General features: G+C 38.1%; 1 protein-coding gene across 3 annotated transcripts in view; it reads right to left on the bottom strand.

The window, feature by feature from the left end:
• Positions 1–19,457, bottom strand: part of DMD (dystrophin) — a 2,234,319-nt gene that overhangs the window by 1,312,933 nt on the left and 901,929 nt on the right. For all 3 annotated transcript variants that reach the window (XM_027096086.1, XM_027096084.1, XM_027096085.1), the window contains exon 30: positions 5,620–5,781. In XM_027096086.1, coding sequence (XP_026951887.1) covers positions 5,620–5,781 — 162 coding nt within the window. The remainder of the gene's footprint in view (positions 1–5,619; positions 5,782–19,457) is intronic.

The following is a 19,457-nucleotide window of genomic DNA, read 5'->3' on the forward strand; positions in this document are numbered from 1 at the left end:
GTCATCAGATTATCATTCTGGAACTACATAATTTAAAAATCCTTATCACTTTAGGGCAGGCTTATTGTGAAATAGATAAGTGATTTGTTTAAATAACAGTATTATGGAAAATTATAGGTAAAATGGACAATCTCCCATTTACAAATTCCTCTTAAAAAAAAAAGATGAATATTACATCGTCTTTCCTGATACTATAATCAGACAACGAAAAAAATAACATTTAAAAAACTTTTTAATGTAGAAGAAAACACTGGGATTGGAAGATTTCATCCAAAGGATAATGATTTCCATAGTTGGCTACCGGATTTCTAAGGTCTGCTAAAGATCTAAAGACTGTACTATTTGAGTTCTATATTCACCTAAAATATACATCTACTAGCATACGGATGATAAGTGTTTGAAGAAAATAACTGATCTTGTGAAACTGTCAGCTTCATATAAAATCAGTAATTTGTAAAAGAAACAAAATGAAAGGAAGTAGCAAATGAGTGCTGCTGATTTAGAATACCCATGTATGCTCTAAAAGGAGCTCTCAATCCAATATTTCTCAGGATCACTAGATGTTTTCCATAAAAGTGAAATAATATAAAGCTAATTATATCGTCATGCCCTTACCAAAAAAAGACATTTGACAATACAGTAATTATGTTCACAACTAGCACTATATATTGAAAGTAGGAAACAACAGTGGAAATGAATATAACCATTTTTTCCATTAGAGATGGTAAAGGGCAAATTAGAAAACTAAAAATCAATCAAACATTAATGACATTTCCAATATAGCATTTTACAATTAACTGAGCAGAGAGCAGGGCTTTTTATCATGATTTACCTCACCAGACCATTCTCATATATCAAATTAATGACAGAAAATGGCAAGCAAAATTAAGCCGTAACTGCCTAAAGTATTTAATGGAAAAAAGGAAACTTTGTATCAAATAATTATTGAAGCTTTTCTCACATCAAATAAAGAAAATGACTCCGAGGGAAAAAAATAACTAAAATATTTCAGAAAGAAAAATATTAGAAGATGTGAGGTTAAGACTACGAATGGAGAAATTTAACACTGTTAGACGAGTCATTTTTAAACAGTAATTTTGATATTACATCCGCAAGAAGGGGAAATGGCCACATACAACACATATTCTAAAATTAAAAGAAGAAAATGTACTCGAGGATCTTGGATACTTTGTACTTTTAAAACATGTGGAGGGGCTTCCCTGGTGGCGCAGTGGTTGAGAATCTGCCTGCTAATGCAGGGGACACGGGTTCGAGACCTGGTCTGGGAGGATCCCACATGTCGCAGAGCAACTAGGCCCGTGAGCCACAACTACTGAGCCTGCGCGCCTGGAGCCTGTGCTCCGCAACAAGAGAGGCCGTGATAGTGAGCGGCCCCCGCTTGACACAGCCCTTGCACAGAAACGAAGACCCAGCACAGCAAAAATAAATTAATAAATTAATAAACTCCTACCCCCAACATCTTAAAAAAAATGTGGAACATGAAAAAAATATAATCTTTCACATCTTCTGCAACTCTTGCTTGTGATTATTTCCCACACGATTAAACAAACGTCAAAATCACAATAATAGTCATTTTATATTGGGGAGTAATCAGTTCTATATAGTAGTACACAGAGGCAGCATTTCAGTGTTAGAACAGATTTAAAATTCATTGCATTGTGTTTACCATTATATCTATATTACTGGGTAAAAGAAAGGAAATTATTTGTTATGGTTATGTGGAGTTTAACATCGGAGCCCAAATATCTATAATAGCTCTCCATTTTCTTGTTCTGTGATTAAATTATTTCATTATTACATAAATCCAGAATGAATTTCCCTATGTAAGTTTATACTGTCTAATTCATAAATCAGTGAGGTAGGCTGTAAAGTTAGACTGTTTTGAGTCGTTTGGCAATCAAATGTGCCTATTTCCACTATAAAAGTCTTTCTTATTCCATAATGAAATCATAAACTTAATCTGATAGACCAAGATCTGCATTTAGGTCTTTATTTTTTAAGCACTGATTTTGAGAATTTGTAATGTTTACATTTAAATATGGCCAAATATATTTAAAGTGAGTTAGAAGATTTAGCTTAAATACAGGAAGACCTCAGTTATGAATTATTTTGATGCGCAGCTAATGCAATCATCTTAAATTAACAGCTTTCTTTAGTAAAAAGAAGATCCCTCTTTTCTGTTTATTGATACTCATTTCTCTTTATTGATATTCACTGGGATGGAAAAAGAGATGGAAGGAAGAAATCTGGTCTGTAGTGAACCTGGAATGCCCAAAAGTCCTAGCTTGATAAGCAAAATACAGGAGAACTTTTCGATGATGATTATGAGATCCTCTCCTTTGATGGTAATTTGTTTGTTTCCTAAATTGTTCCTTTTTTCCCCCTCTACTCATGAACATAAATCTACTCTGTGGGATATGAGGCTGCAAAATATGGGATCAGGAACCTGCCAGACAAAAGAACTAGAACAATTTAGCTATTACAATCACTGTTAAGCAACCCCACTGCTTCTAGTGGTAATATGAGTATTGGGGTCATACTCTCCTCTATAAAATGTGCATCATCAACACATAATGATGTGGAGCATTTCAACAGGTACCCATGTTAGACTGTTCTTACATATTGGAGATTCAAAATATGAGATTACTGGAAAAGGGAAAAAAAATACAGATTGAAGTATCTATGTAGTCTTAGGAATTACAGACATTTACATGGCTATTTAGACACAGTTATCACGGCTCCTACAATGATTTAGAGATACATACAAGGTAACTGGCACATTAACATATGTGGAATTAGGGGAAAAAAAGAAGAAAATAAGAAAACTAAGCCAAGTTCATCTTCAAACATCCATACTGAAAATTCTACTTGTCTAAATTAATTCGTTCATGTAGGAGTTCTAAGCTACATTTTCTACTTTCACTCATTTCCCATAAGAGTAAGCAAACAATCAATATAGGAAAGTCACCAAAGTCTGACTTCCACCCCAACTTCCTCCCATTGAAATCTTGTCACCGCCACAGGTGAGAATGTCAAATAGTGGTGAGAAGTGTGATGTGAAAAAAAGAGACTGCAGCTACTCAGCCATTACCAGTAATGAACTCTCGAAAGTTCTCAACCTTAGCTACATATTAGAATAACTCAGGGTGGGGAGGAGTTCCGAAAAATTCTGATGACTGAGTCCACCTAGAGATTCTGACTTGACTGGCCTGGGGTGCAAAGCTGGGTACTTGGAATTTTGCTTCCAGACCTTAGGTGATAAAACTAAATCTCTGTATTTCACAATGTTCTTTAGGAAAATAAAGTAAACAACTCTATTCATGCCATGTGCTTCTCCGCAGTTATCAATTTGATGATTTTATTCTGTAAAGTTGTTTCGAAGAAACACTCATAGGGTTTTTTATATTTAGTCATACTATTTTTGAAATATGTCTTAAATTTTTGATTTGTATATCCAGAAGATAAAATTTCTATATCTAGAAGAGCTTTCTCTATTTGCTTTACTCTATTTGAATCAATAAGATGTCATCTTAATTCTGTACTTTAATAAAAACCTCTCTTTAAATATGCTGGCATTTTGATGCTGTAGTCATATGATTTAAGAATTTGGTTTGGTTAAGAATTATTTTTTTGAAATAAAATACTCGAATCAACATATGCTCTGATATTCTAGCAGTATGTAGTTTTATTGTCTAAAAGGTTAAACTTTATTCCTGTAAGTTCATGACACTAAATAAAAAAGTAAAATATGTTTAATCTGATCTAGAATCAGAAGGCTCAATTTGCTCATTATGACAGATAGCTGGTCAATGAACATGCAGAGGCAGCTCATTGCTGCCCTATAGTCCTAAATGCAAATAGAATGCAAGGAAGTGCCTTGCTCTACATCTACTTTTACATATAATAAGAGTATACCTGTCAAAATGTTTTACACATTGCACACATTTCCTTAATGCTGAAATTTGTTTATACCTGAGAATCTCAAACTATCTTGAAAGGCAGAAAAAGGGAGACTCTTTTTAACAGATTTAAATTTAGTAGTAAAACTACCAGTGCACCACACGGTGGAGTCAAACATCCACAAATCTATGTGGCCAATATGTGACAGGAAATCTGAGCACAGATTTAAGATGGCCAAATATGGTAACGCCATTCACTTTGTCCTGCTTCTCGGTGATGTATTAAAACAAGTACTCGATTTCTGAAAAGGGAAAGCTAAGCCCATTAACCTTTTAATTAGCAATGAACTCTTCTGCAAATTTACAGAAACACATTGGGTATAAATTTTCATTTATACATAGGCTTAAACTTACCCCCCTTATATATACTTAGAAAAACATCCTTTGATGGTATTCTTAGTAGGTTCTTTGTCTGACACACTGTGCTTAAGTGCTTACTTCACAGACAACCTCTTTATCCTCTACTTGTTTCTTCCAAAGGAGATTCAAATTGAGCTTCAGGAAAGCCAGTCCTTGAAGTAAATCTGAGTACTTGATAACTCTGTTCTAGAAAACAATTCACTTCGCTGTCATCTTAAAATAAAATCTTGGAGAAGAATGTTTCAAGAGCTTTTGGGTGGCTTGCATTTTCCAATATTATATATTACCATTTGGGGAATTCAAAGTCAAGAATCATCTTGAAAATGCAGGTGCAACCAGAAATGTAGGGAAAATTAGTGGGGAGAGGGCCTCGGGGATGGACAGATAACCTTCTAATGCTCCTCGCATTATATTGTATCGATCTGAGTTATCCTTGGGTATTGGGTTCATACTATGTACATAAGATGTGAAAAGTAGCTATCTATAGTTACTGTAGATATAGTAGCTATCTGATAGTACCTTACTATCAGAAAATCCTAAAGACATTTAAATAATTCTTATGATATTTTACATACATGTAAATGTTACTTAAAAATAGAAATACAGCATTACTTCCCAAGGTGAAAGTTAATTTAGATATAGACTAAATTTACTTGGTATAAAGCTGACTTAGATTTATTTTCATTCCTATTTTAACTCTCATTCTAGAAAAATTAGTTTAACACATTTCATAATTCAGATTGAAAAGTGTTGAATGTATAGGTATGTGAGTAAATATGAGTATAGACATATTAGTATTAGTAATAAAATGCAAATTTATATCTCTAATTTCTTGTTATTAACTACTTGCAACACATTAAATGTAGAATATAGGTCATATGAATTCTAATTCCAAGATAAAGATGAGTTGATAATAAAATATTTGATGCTGCATTTTTAATACTACCACCAAAAGTATTTTCTTTAAACTTGACATTCCTACGGTTTCCCTCTGGCTCAAGTATAGTTTGAAAATATTGATAAACAGCAGACTTCAGTGTGATACTGCCCTGGTCTTTTAAGTGTCTCTATTTCAAATTCCTCCATTATGTACGTTCAAAAATAAATCTTAGAGTACTAATATAGAGATCCTTTTTCCCCTTACCTCCAAATAGTCCAATCAGTTGATCAAATAACCCTTTGCACAACTAGATGAATAAATTTTAAGTTAGAAAGTTACTAATGTCTTGTTCGGATAATAAAAACAAAAGAAAAGAAGCTCATTCCAGGTTCTACTTGCCTGGGCTTCCTGAGGCATTTGAGCTGCGTCCACTTTGTCAGCAATATAAGCTGCCAGCTGCTTGTCAATGGATGAGAGGGACTCCTGAATTAAGTGTAAGGATTTTTCAATCTCCTGGGCAGACTGGATACTCTGTTCAAGCAACTTTTGCCTCCTCACGGCCTAAACAAAGAAGAAACAGGAATGAATCAGTTCAATATTTACTGGTGATAGTTTTTCTGCAATCCTTCTGCAAGGCAAATGAAGATTCTAGATTCTACCCCCATCACCTTTTTATAAGATAGATTTCGCAGCTTCCTGCCACTCATTCAGCTCTACTTATAAAAATGAAAATCAGAATAAGAAAAAAGAGTTATTAGCACACAGAACTGCAGGATCAGGAATCTCTGCAGGACAAAAGCACAGTATTATGTACATCAAGGAAAGAGGCTGGGAAAAACATTAGTGAAATCATCTCCGTCATTGCAATCTGTTGTTCTCAGGCCGAATGTTCCTCCTGATCTCATTATATAGTTCAAGAGATTTGGTTTACTTAGAATAGGGTCATCGTCATCACAATCCAATTCAAGATAGATAATCCACTTCTACCAGTGAGACACATATACAATCTGCTCAGAATCAGCTCCTTTTCAAAAACAGAATTTTAGATAACCATTTGGTTAAGGATTTATTTTAAATTCTATTTCAACCAGTTATGCATGGCCTTTTTTTTGCCTCTACTTTCTTTCACAATTTGGATTATGGAAATTGCTTGTGCAATTGGATTTGTGTTACTGCTGAAGTAGAACAAATAATAAGTAACCCTAATATAGCTGCAATTAATCTTGATTGTTACTATAAGCATGATTAGGATAATTTAACACTTTTTAAGTATAAATAGCATGCTGAACAGATTGCAGAGTCTCCCTTGAAGGATCTGCTCACCTTTAAAAGAGTAGTTATAAAAGGAATGGGACAGACAACTTATTGAGAATTTCTTAAGTTATGCATCATAATCAAGGATTTTTCCTCATTATACAATGTGTAGGCATGATTATCTGGTACAAAAGAACTATCCTTCCCACAGACCATGATTAGGGTTTTGAAAAGAACCCTGCTTTTTATATTATATAAAGAATATTAGATATTATATGAAGAACATAAATGTTGGCTCTTAAGTTTAAAATATAGTGGAGATGTCAATGTCCTTTAATGAAGCCAACTTGGAACACAGCGTTACTCAAGTGAGAACAAGGCTAAAAGCATCTGGACCAAAGGAAAAGGAGCTGGAAGACCTACGATGCTGCAGGAGCAAGGTAGGTATTCTCAGTATTTCCACCTACACCATAAACCTTCAGGATTCTGTCCTAGGCTTTTCTTTCTTCTCATTCTATCCATACCCTTAGCTACAATTACACTTCATATGCTCACAACTCTCAACTCTGCATCTCCAGTCCAGATTTCCCCCTTTGATCTCTACATTTGCATATATACTATCGTAAGTGACTATTCCATTTGGGTGTCCCACAGCCATCAAAACAACAACAGAACGAAATATGGACCCACTGTCCCACCTCCCCAACTTGCTTTTTCTCTTTCTCTGTATCTTTTTTCCTATCTCAGTGATTTACAATTATGGCCTTTATTAGCCATAATTTTGGGTATTTCCTCTTCTTCTATCATATCCTTCACCATTTTGCAATTAGTGAGTCCATCGATCACCAATCCTTTCTTCTACCTCCTAATATTTCTTCATTCCGTCCTTTTCTCCCTCTCCCCACCACCACCATTACTCTACTTGAGGTCATTAGCATCTCTTGCCTCAAACATGGTACAGGACTCTTGGCTGGAATCCTGCCCTGCCACTACTCATCTACAAAGAAGCTACAGTATGTTCTTCCTAAAATAACAATAATTATCTGCTTTAATCTTCTAGTGATTCCTTATTTTCCTTAGGATAAAAGCCGTACTCAATATGGCTCTAAGTCCTTTCACAGTCCCTGTGGTATCTTCTACTACTTGCTGGCGCTATAGAGGAATTTATTTTTCATTTCCCAGCATATATTATGTTCCTCTTTACACTTGGTGCTAAACATGCTGTTCCCTTTTCCTAGAACAATCCCATGCCCAACTTCCTTTTATTGGCTAATTTACATTTATCCTTTGAGTCTTACCTTGGAAATGTGGACATCTCCCTCTCCAGGCGGCTGTCCCTAAAACCCGGTGTTCTCTCTTGCCCTTTTATTTCTGTCTCAGTATGTATCACACCATATTGTAATTTCCAAATGCCTAACTATGTGCCAGGCATCAGGGTGCTCTCAGGTTTTCTTTTCAAATTACTCGATAGATTCAGGCCTAACACTGAAAAATTGACCCTTGGCCCTAAGGCAAAAAAGGGATTCTTTTTAGTGGGCTGGGATTTTGAGAGACATTTGACTTCTCCGAAGTCTGGAGTGGGGATTTTCTCAAAAATTATAGATTCTTGCCTGTTCTGTTTCAATTTACGAAGAAAACTTCAGGCTTTTAGTTGAGAAAAATTACCTAGGAGTTTTAAAAATGTTATTAATATTTCTAGGAAATAAAGAAAGAAGAACGGATGTCAGATGACTGATTTTACAAAAATATCATAATATGGGTTATGATCATCTTTTAGTAAATGATACACTTATTTATTTTACTTATCTTTTTGTTTATAAGAACGTGTCAATGAGAGCTGGATATGTCAAATGTTTTGATCTCCAGCATTGTTCTGTTTTCTTTTCCCTAAGTAGTGAAACATTTTAGCCAATGTTAAAATTAAACCTCATTTCTCTGAGTGATTTTTGTAGTAGATGAACTAAAAAAACAAAAACAAAAGCAAAAAAATGCTATGTCCCAAATTCTGATGCATATAAAGGAAAACAACTATACATCCTTGAAATTTCTGCTTGGGGGACAGCATTAATTGCCACTTTGAATGCTGCTACCTTGCCCAAGGTAAAACAATAAGGATTAACCATTTTCCCATGGACAGTGGCTGGGGGTGGAAGTCCTATAAGAGATGTGCTAAAACCAAATCCAACTCCCCTGGCTCTTCAGGAACTAACATGGAGACCCAAGAGAGGCCACTAATCTGCATTATTTACAGCCACACTGCACTGCACAGACTGTCCTGATCCAGAAGTTCTATTATCTGGAATTTGAAGTTCAGTGGGCCAGGCACTTAATGCAACTATTTCCTTTCAGTTTTTCTTTGTCATCCAAGAAGAGATTGTAATTTGCTCAAGTACTAAGTAATAAGAATACTCAATTTGTGCCATTTACATCAACATGGATGTACCCAGAGATTATCATACTCAGTGAAGTAAACCAGAAAGAGAAAGACAAATATCATATGATATCACTTATATGTAGAATCTAAATATGACACAGATGAACTTATTTATGAAACAGAAACAGAATCACAGACATAGAAAACAAACTTTTGGTAACCGAAGGGGAAAAGGGGTGGGGAAGGGATAAATTAGGAGCTTGGGATTAGCAGATGTGAACTACTATATGTAAAATAGATAAACAACAAGGTTCTACTGTATAGCACAGGGAACTATATTCAATATCTTGTGATAAACCATAATGGAAAAGAATATGAAAAATAATATATGTATATATATGCATAACTGAATCACTTCGCTGTACAGCAGAAACTAACACAACACTGTAAATCAACTATACTTCAATTAAAAAGAAAAAGAATACTCAATTTGACTGAATTACGTTGCTGGGTTTGAGAACACTTTTGATTAGCTGTTTCCTCCTGTCTAATTTATGAGCTATTCTGAAGCTCCACTATTATGGTCATGAACACGTTGGACTCTGTTACTTTAGAATTCTCGCTATAGTCTTCAACTGTAAACAGTAAGTACTAAGTTTCTCTCATTCTAGGAGATGGAAATAAGACTTATCTCAAAAGGGTTTACAAAAGAGGTAGAAAACTGGCCTTTCCATCATTACTCCACCAGTCTCACTTATTCTAAACCTCTCTGAAAATTTAGGAGAGAATCATAGTCACAGTGAATCCGTGGCCCAGGGAGACAGTGTGATGTTTTTTTCTGTTCACTCCCCAAGGAGGTATAAACAGCGGTACTTCAACCCTTCTGCCCCAAGCAAATGAGGGGCACTCTAAGACCATCATTTATAGAGTCTGGGAGTACAAAGTAGATAGGATGACTTCTAATTAACCAACTTGGACTCTGCTTATGCAGCTGAATGCTTTATGTGCTTTCTATGACTACTGAGGGCTTAAAAAAGGATCTGGAATGACGGCATAGTAAAGAGAAGAGGCATCTTGTACTTCCCAATGCTTGGTGTGGCAAAAACATTTCCGTAGATCAACTGGACACTGAAGGAGGCAGCTATGTTTGAGCTGTCCAACAGGAGCAGTGCATATGGAGCAAGAATACTCCAGGATAAAGACAATTGAAGACATTACAGAGCATGTTTTTCTTGTTAAAAAAAAATGGGAAAACAGAAGAGCTTCTGTAAGACCTCTTAAGAGGCCACACTTGCACCCCAAAGAAAGCAAATGTTTGTGTCCTTATTACATATAATACATGAACACCATAAAATGCTACTTAAGAGGAGACATTTGCTCACTTTCCTTCATTCCTACTTCTCAGGCCAATGTAGAATAATGACACCCAGGTGGGGTAAGGGAAGATGCTGGAAACTGATCATTCTTCCCTACCAGGGCAGTTCACTTGGGCTTAAACTGGAAACAACACTAAACTGAATATGAGATTGAAATTTTAAGCTGAACTAAACTTAACTTTGTTCATGTCACAGAGACCAGAAAGGAATGGAATATACTCAGGATGCCAGTAAGAAAGATGAATAAAAAGATGAATAAACCATCTGCTTGAAGCAAAACCATTTCATGTTTGTGTCCTATCTGGTTCAAACTATGCAGCAAACTACTGACACAGTCCATGAATTCAGCACTTGATAAACTGAAGTAGAGGAAGAGGAAAAAGATGGCTATGAGGAACAGCGAGAATGTGGTTTGGTGCAAGACAGGAAATGGTTTATGGAAGGCATGAAGACACAGATAATGAAGGGCCTAGGAACTACATTTGAAACACTGAGAATTATAGTAGAACAGCATGATTAGAAGACTTAAAATAGATATGTCAATGTCTTTGTCTTATACAAAGGCCAGCAAAGTACACATTTTATATCCATCTACTGATGTTCCATGTGTGGACTACTGCTACTATCAAATGCAACACTTTGCTTACTAACAGATAATTTCAGTGAACAATTAAAATTTCTGAAGCATAATTTGAAGGTCTTTAAGGAAGGATGCCATGAAAATGTCAGAAATTATTTTAAAACCTAGGAATGTTCTATTTGCCTCAGAAACCGGTTCTCCCAACTTTTAGTTGTTCCGAACTGGCAGGAGAACATCCTCAAAGAAGGTGAAATGTAAGGAACACCCTGGGCCTCACCGTAGACTTGGACTTCTTTGGGGTTGATGAGAGATGAGCATTTCATTTCTCAAGATTCTGTATCGTAGAAGAAAAATAATAGATCTCCACAAAGTTGCATATAACATTTCTGCGTGGTTAGGGGTGCTTTTAGCAGGCTGAGGAAATATTTTTCAAGAAGAATCAAGCTAATATTTTGAAAAGGGAATTAAATGGAGATTAAAAGAAAAGGAGAGGGAGAAGATAATTTACAGCAGGGAGGAGAATTTACAACTACTCACAGTCCCAGCAACCATCAAAAGCTTCACTTTGTTGCTTTTTCTTGTTTTCAAGTTAGTATGTCCTACTTTTTCCTAAAGAAACAAGGGCCTACACAGTGTTCCTTGGACAAGAAAGACCAAATAAATAAAAACTGTTGCTTTAACCACTTTAGGTTTAACTCATAAGGCGTTCTGGCACAATTGCTTTTTGTGGCATAGTTGTTAATGTGCTTGACAGGCTATAAATAATTACATAGATGTGCACATGTGTTTGTATACAGTCGTTTTTTTTTGTTTTGTTTTGTTTTTTGCGGTATGCGGACCTCTCACTGTTGTGGCCTGTCCCGTTGCGGAGCACAGGCTCCAGAAGCGCAGGCTCAGCGGCCGTGGCTCACGGGCCCAGCCGCTCCACGGCATGTGGGATCTTCCTGGACCGGAGCACGAACCCGTGTCCCCTGCATTGGCAGGCGGACTCTCAACAGAGTTTTTAAATATAAAAGAATATTACATTATTTACAAGGGCCTCTAGATTTATTTTTGTTAATGTCACTTGGTTTAACCCCACTGGTCAGGAAAACCCCCAAACCATGTGCATGGAGCTCCCTATAATTTCCTTTACAGGAAAAGATTATAAACGTTAAAACCACTGGTGTCATGGTTAATTGGAACTTCATCTGTTTTAGGTCTTTGCAGGTCACCGAAGTTCTTCTGTGACCTCTGAGGGAAGCATACTTGAAAGTAATGTTTAGGAATAACGTTATCAATGGAACTTGACATCAGATAGCCATGACTTTCAAGTCAAGCACTGATAGAATGGTCAATGAGCTGTACAGTAATATATCTAAGACATTTCTGGATTTTTGCTGCATCCATTCATCTTCATCGGTAGACAAATGAAATTGGTCTTCTGCCCTGACAGGAGCAAACTGATGTATTGTTTCAGCTTCAAAAAGAAAGTGATGGAAGTATAATACAGTAAATCTAGCAGGATCTACAGAGTTCATCTAACCCCAGTCTTTTCAAGGTAACTTCAGAAGCCCCCCTGGTCAGTAAAGCTTCTCTGAACCAATGCCAAGGTACTCTCTGATTGTACATGTGCTCATAATACTGCTCTAGACTTTAGGCAATTAATAATTTATAGATAATAATTTGTAAATAATTAAACTATCATAGAAAATTTCTCCTGATACAGAATGAGACAGAATCAGAGTCTAGGGATAAGCTGGGTCAGGATTAAGACCACAAGTTTAATATAGAGCAAGTGTCCCCAACCCCCGGGCTGCAGACCCACAGCCTGTTAGGAACCGGGCCGCACAGCAGGAGGTGAGCAGTAGGTGAGCGAGCAAAGCTTCATCTGCCGCTCCCCATCGCTCACGTAACTGCCTGAACCATATCCCCGCCTCTGCCCCAGAAAAAGTGTCTTCCATGAAACTGGTCCCTGGTGCCAAAAACGATGGGGACCGCTAACATAGAGTGTATATAAGAGTAAAAATCCAAATCTTGCAGTAAAATCAAGTTGTAGAATGAAGCAATGAGTGGCAATCCTACAAAAGTAGGAATGTAGCCACTGAAAAACTTAGTTGATTTCTGGCAATTGCTTCTGTTGTCCCAGAAAGCTACAAATGCAGCAACTCTCCCCTAATGCATGTATAGGTAGGGGGAGGCAAGGTGTCCCAATTAGAAAAACTGCAGGTCGTGCTTCCAAGCTGAGGTGGGGAGGTAATTACGCCAATGCTGAGGGAGAACCTACTGAGACCAACTGCAGATAGACTGGCAGTTGTATCAAGTTGTATCAACGTGTTATTGTCATGTAAATGAACTGGCAACTTGGTATTCCTCAGATAAGGGCTGTGATTTCCCTTGGACACAGTCAGGTGACAGCAACCTCAGAGTGGAAGACCTCTTGGGGTTAGTCGAACTCTCCACTCAGGAATTCAGACTTTCAGGATAAAGCCTGCACAGAGTTTCTGGTCTCCGGGACTTCACATGACGTGTGGGAAGTACATCTTTCACAGCCCCATTTACAGAGCAGCTAAGGATGGCTACAAGGTTTGGCTATGAGTAAAACAGTTTTCAGTCTTCAGGCAGTAGTCTCAAATATAGCCTCAATAACCAGAGATGATGCTTTTCTGATGTACATTAGTGATCTCTGCTGGATCTCTTTTACTGTGATGTAGGCCCATCATAGTCTGAAGCCAGTGTACAGCTTCCCTTGAAATAAAATGCTCTAGACTCTGTTGACCAATCACCAGTAGGGTTAAATTATACTCAGATTGGTGCCAACTAGATGTGGTATCTGAGAAACTGGAAAAATACCTCTCTCTCCTGGGATGTCTGGGATGACTGATCCTTTTTCATCCTTTCCATATGCATGACGATTAACAATACTTATTGACCACAAATACTTCAGATGATTGCCATGGTTCTGGAGAAGTCAAAGTGCAAGACAGAGTGTGTTTATGGCTTCCTGCCACACTACTTATCCACACTTTACTAAAAAATACCTCAGGTATAGCTCAGTAAATAGCTGCACTATTGTGTCTGAAGATTATTACAAGGCTTGCAAATCTTTTGTTCTTCAAGTAGATGAGATAGAAAAGGATACAGATTTGTAGCAAGGAACTCCTGCCGGGGTCTTTGGCTGTGATATGATTCATTTGGCTGGGATGCACACCTTAAACAGCAGGAACAAGATGTAGAAAACAGCTGCTTTTGCTTTTACTTGCCAAACTTACTGAGCAGTAGCCTGGGAGTGCAGAAAGAAGACTCATGTGTGTTGATACAGGCATGGGGAACAGATAAATACTGGCAAAGTGGTATATTACACTTAATTCCTTGTTAGAGACCAGGGTTGTCTGCCACTGAATGCTCTTGTGAGATATTAAGCTGGATGAAATAGACAAACTGTTTCTAGCTTCCTCCTCTATCTGCTCCCCTCAGTGGTATCTTATCATCTGTAGGTGAAATCCACTGTGCTGCAGTTGTTTGGAGTGGGAGAGGATCAACCAGCTCTCAGTTGGTAGGCCCTCACGTGTAGGGTTGTTGCATTTCTCCTAAGTCAGATACAGCTAAAAATTAAGTTACAGCCAATGGTTACCACAGCCATGCAGAATGGCTTAGTGTCTTTCAAACTGGTCCCACAGGGAATGTCTGTTCCATCTAAAATGTGGTCCAGGAGGAAAAAAGAGGTAGTATATTGGGGAATATAGCAACACCCTTTATATGCCATCAAAAGTTTGGCATGATTTCCTAGAAAGTGCTCATTCTAATCCAGCAGAGAACTGTGGCCTTGAAGGAGAACCACTGTTATCCCTGCTTGGTTTAATTGTTCAGGTGTTGAAAATGAGCTTCATCTCTGGAATAAAGAGATCACTCAGCTCTAAAGAGCAGTGGATGGATGTAATAAAGTTAATGGTCCACTCTGGGAATGATTCTGAGACATAGGGCACATTAGGAAATCGGACTGCCTTAAAACAATTCATGCTCAGGTAAAGGTCAAGGCCAGAGTTCTAAACCTGAATAATCATCAGAACCTAGAGGAACTTTTCAAACTACAGTTCTCAGGCTCAATCAAATTCTACTAAATTAGAAATTCAAAGGTAGTCAGAGGGAATAACATATAGACTAAAGTTCCTGTAACCCTTCCATCTGTGTGATTTTGATGACTAGCCAGATTTGAGAAGAATTATCAAGAGTGAAGTTTGAAAGAAAAGTTGCCTTAAATAAGAATTAAATAATACAGAGAAATGCAATTAATTGGGCTCACAACAAAGAATAGGGAAGGACAAAGTACCACTGAATTGGCCACTTCTCAATGCAGGTCAGAAAACAATATGCAGTTGTTAAGGCAGAGGCAATAAAGCACTTCTTGAAGTTTATTTGATACTTGCAATGGAAATTCCCTAATGAATATGTGTATTCTATGACTTAAAAAACACCTGGATGAATTTGAAAAATATCTGTATTCCTCATTCCATACATGGATGGCTCTAAGATACTAGAATACAATGCAAAGTTGTTTACTGTTCCTTCTCCCATTTCTTTCTTTTAAAAAAATGAAAGTAATTTTTACTAGCACCAAGCAATTTTAGTGACAATTTAGGCAAATTGTCTAAATTAAACTATTAGATAAACTAAATTAAACTAAATTAAACTATTATTAAACTAAATTAAACTATTAAAGAACAGTTTTGATCATTCAACCCTAAGAATATATGTAGCTTGACAAGAAAATCGGTTTAAAAAGAATCTAGAGTGGAAAAGTAAGATGGACAAGACAGATGAATATTACCTTGAGAATCATACTTTATGTTATAAGAATTAAACATTAGTTGTAAGCTATGACGGACAGAAGTAAAAGTTATAGACAAGTCTAACTTCAAAAGTCTCACTTTAAGAAAGAGAAAAACTCCAAGAATTTTTATGAAAATGTACACAGATAACAAATTTAAAAGAAAATTTTGTTATCGAAAAATTCATTCCTAAAAGGCTACTTTAACCAATCTATACTACTAATTTAAAAATTGCAAGTGATTAGTCTTTAGGTCTTAATATCAGATGTTTTTCATTTAAATAGTAACTTTCTCTTTTGCTATTCTAACTTTAGAGGTAGGAGTTCAACCACTAAATTATAAGAAATGTGAAGACAAGAAACTCCTAAAAAAATATTCGTAATCGGGAGACCTTCAAGATGGTGAAAGAGTAAGACATGGAGATCGCCTTCCTCACCACACATACATCAGAAATGCATCTACACGTGGAACTGCTCCTATAGAAAACCCACTGAACGCTGGCAGAAGACCTCAGTCCTCCCAAAAGGCAAGAAACTCCCCACGTACCTGGGTAGGGCAAAAGAAAAAAGAAAAAACAGAGACAAAAGAATAGGGACGGGACCTGCACCAGTGGGAGGGAGCTGTGAAGGAGGAAAGCTTTCCACACACTAGGAAGCCCCTTTGCGGGTGGAGACTGCGGGCGGCAGAGGGGGAAGCTTCGGAGCCACGGAGGAGAGCACAGCCACAGGGGTGCGGAGGGCAAAGCGGAGAGATTCCCGCACAGAGGATCGGTGCTGACCGGCACTCACCAGGCCTAGAGGCTTGTCTGCTCACCTGCCGCAGCGGGCGAGGGCTGGGAGCTGAGGCTCGGGCTTCGGGGCTTCGGTCAGATCGCAGGGAGAGGACTGGGGTTGGCGGCGTGAACACAGCCTGAAGGGGTCTAGTGCGCCACAGCTAGCCAGGAGGGAGTACGAGTAAAAGTCTGGAGCTGCCGAATGGACAAGACTTTTTTTTGTCTCTTTGTTTCCTGGTGTGTGAGGAGAGGGGATTAAGAGCGCTGCTTAAAGGAGCTCCAGAGACGGGTGCCAGCCACGGCTATCAGCGTGGACCCCAGAGACGGGCATGAGATGCTAAGGCTGTTGCTGCGCCACCAAGAAGCCTGTGTGCAAGCACAGGTCACCATCCACATCTGCCCTCCCGGAGCCTGTGCAGGCCGCCACTGGCAGGGTCCCAGGATCCAGGGACAACTTCCCCGGGAGAACGCACGGCACGCCTCAGGCTGGTGCAACGTCACGCTGGCCTCTGCCGCCGCAGGCCTCCCCCGCATCCGTATTCCTCCCCCGCATCCGTATTCCTCCCTCCTCTGGGCCTGAGTGAGCCAGAGCCCCTGAATCAGCGGCTCCTTTAACCCCGTCCTGTCTGAGCGAAGAACAGACGCCCTCAGGCGACCTACACGAAAAGGCGAGTCCAAATCCAAAGCTGAACCCTGGGAGCTGTGCGAACAAAGAAGAGAAAGGGAAATCTCTCCCAGCAGCCTCAGAAGCAGCGGATTAAATCTCCACAATCAACTTGATGTACCCTGCATCTGTGGAATACCTGAATAGACAATGAATCATCCCAAATTGAGGAAGTGGATTTTGGGAGCAAAGATATATATATATATATATATTTTCCCTTTTTCTACTTTTGTGAGTGTGTATGTATATGCTTCTGTGTGTGATTTTGTCTGTATAGCTTTGCTTCTACCATTTGTCCTAGGGTTGTCTGTCCATTTTTTTTTTTTTTACTTTAAAAAAAAATTCTCTTATTTTTTAGTTTAATAACTTTATTTTACTTTATTTATTTATTTCTATTTTTCCACCCTTTTATTTCGAGCCATGTGGATGAAAGGCTCTTGGTGCTCCAGCCAGGCGTCAGGGCTGTGACTCTGAGATGGCAGAGCCAACATCAGGACACTGGTCCACAAGAGACCTCCCAGCTCCACGTAATATCAAATGGCGAAAATCTCTGAGAGATCTCCATCTCAATGCCAAGAGCCAGCTTCACTCAACGACCAGCAAGCTACACATGGACACCCTATGCCAAACAACTGGCAAGTCAGGAACACAACCCCACACATTAGCAGAGAGGCTGCCTAAAATCATAATAAGGCCACAGACACCCCAAAACACACCACGAGATGTGGACTTGCCCACCAGAAAGACAAGATCCAGCCTCATCCACCACAATACAGGCACTAGTCCCCTCCACCAGGAAGTCCACACAACCCACTGAACCAAACTTAGCCACTGGGGACAGACACCAAAAACAATGGGAACTATGAACCTGCAGCCTGTGAAAAGGAGACCCCAAACACAGTAAGTTAAGCAAAATGAGAAGACAGAAAAACACACAGCAGATGAGGGAGCAAGACAGAAACCCACCAGACCTAACAAATGAAGAGGAAATAGGCAGTCTACCTGAAAAAGAATTCAGAATAATGATAGAAAAGATGATCCAAAATCTTGGAAATAGAATAGAGAAAATACAAGAAACGTTTAACAAGGACCTCGAAGAACTAAAGAGCAAACAAACAGTGATGAACAACACAATAAATGAACTTAAAAATTCTCTAGAAGGGATCAATAGCAAAATAACTGAGGCAGAAGAACGGATATGTGACCTGGATGATAATTAGTGGAAATAACTACTGCAGAGCAGAATAAAGAAGAAAGAATGAAAAGAACAGAAGACAATCTCAGAGACCGCTTGGAAAACATTAAAAGCACCAACATTCAAATTATAGGGGTCCCAGAAGAAGAAGATAAAAAGAAAGGGACTGAGAAAATATTTCAAGAGATTATAGGTGAAAGCTTCCCTAACATGGGAAAGGAAAGAGTTAATCAACTCCAGGAAGCACAGAGAGTCCTATACAGGATAAACCCAAGGAGAAACACGCCAAGACACATATTAATCAAACTATCAAAAACTGAACACAAAGAAAAAATATTAAAAGCAGCAAGTGAACAACAACAAATAACACACAAGGGAATCCCCATAAGGTTAACAGCTGATCTTTCAGCAGAAACTCTGCAAGCCAGAAGAGAGTGGCAGGACATATTTAAAGTGATGAAGGAGAAAAACCTACAATCAAGACTACTCTACCCAGCAAGAATCTCATTCAGATCTGAAGGAGAAATTAAAACCTTTACAGACAAGCAAAAGCTAAGAGAAGTCAGCACCACCAAAGCAGCTTTACAACAAATGCTAAAGGAACTTCTCTAGGCAGGAAACATAAAACAATGAAAAGACCTACAATAACAAACCCAAAACAATGAAGACAATGGTAATAGGAATATACAAATCGATAATTTCCTTAAATGTAAATGGATTCAATGTTCCCACCAAAAGACATAGACTGGCTGAATGGATATAAAAACAAGACCCCTATATATGCTATCTACCAGATACCCACTTCAGACCTAGGGACATGTACAGACTGAAAGTGAGGGGATGGAAAAAGATATTCCATGCAAATGGAAATCAAAAGAAAGCTGGAGAAGCGATTCTCATATCAGACAAAATAGACTTTAAAATGAAGACTATTACAAGACACAAAGAAGGACACTACATAATAATCAAGGAATCAATCCAAGAAGAAGACATAACAATTGTAAATATTTATGCACCCAACATAGGAGCACCTCGATACATAAGGCAATTACTAACAGCCATAAAAGGGGAAATCGACAGTAACACAATCATAATAGGGGACTTTAACACCCCACTTTCACCAATGGACAGATCATCCAAAATGAAAACAAATAAGGAAACACAAACTTTAAATGACACATTAAACCAGATGGACTTAATTGACATTTATAGGA

This window comes from Aethalodelphis obliquidens, unplaced genomic scaffold, assembly GCF_003676395.1.
Source record: "Aethalodelphis obliquidens isolate GAN/ISIS:26980383/991018 unplaced genomic scaffold, ASM367639v1 scaffold98, whole genome shotgun sequence".
NCBI lineage: Eukaryota > Metazoa > Chordata > Mammalia > Artiodactyla > Delphinidae > Aethalodelphis > Aethalodelphis obliquidens.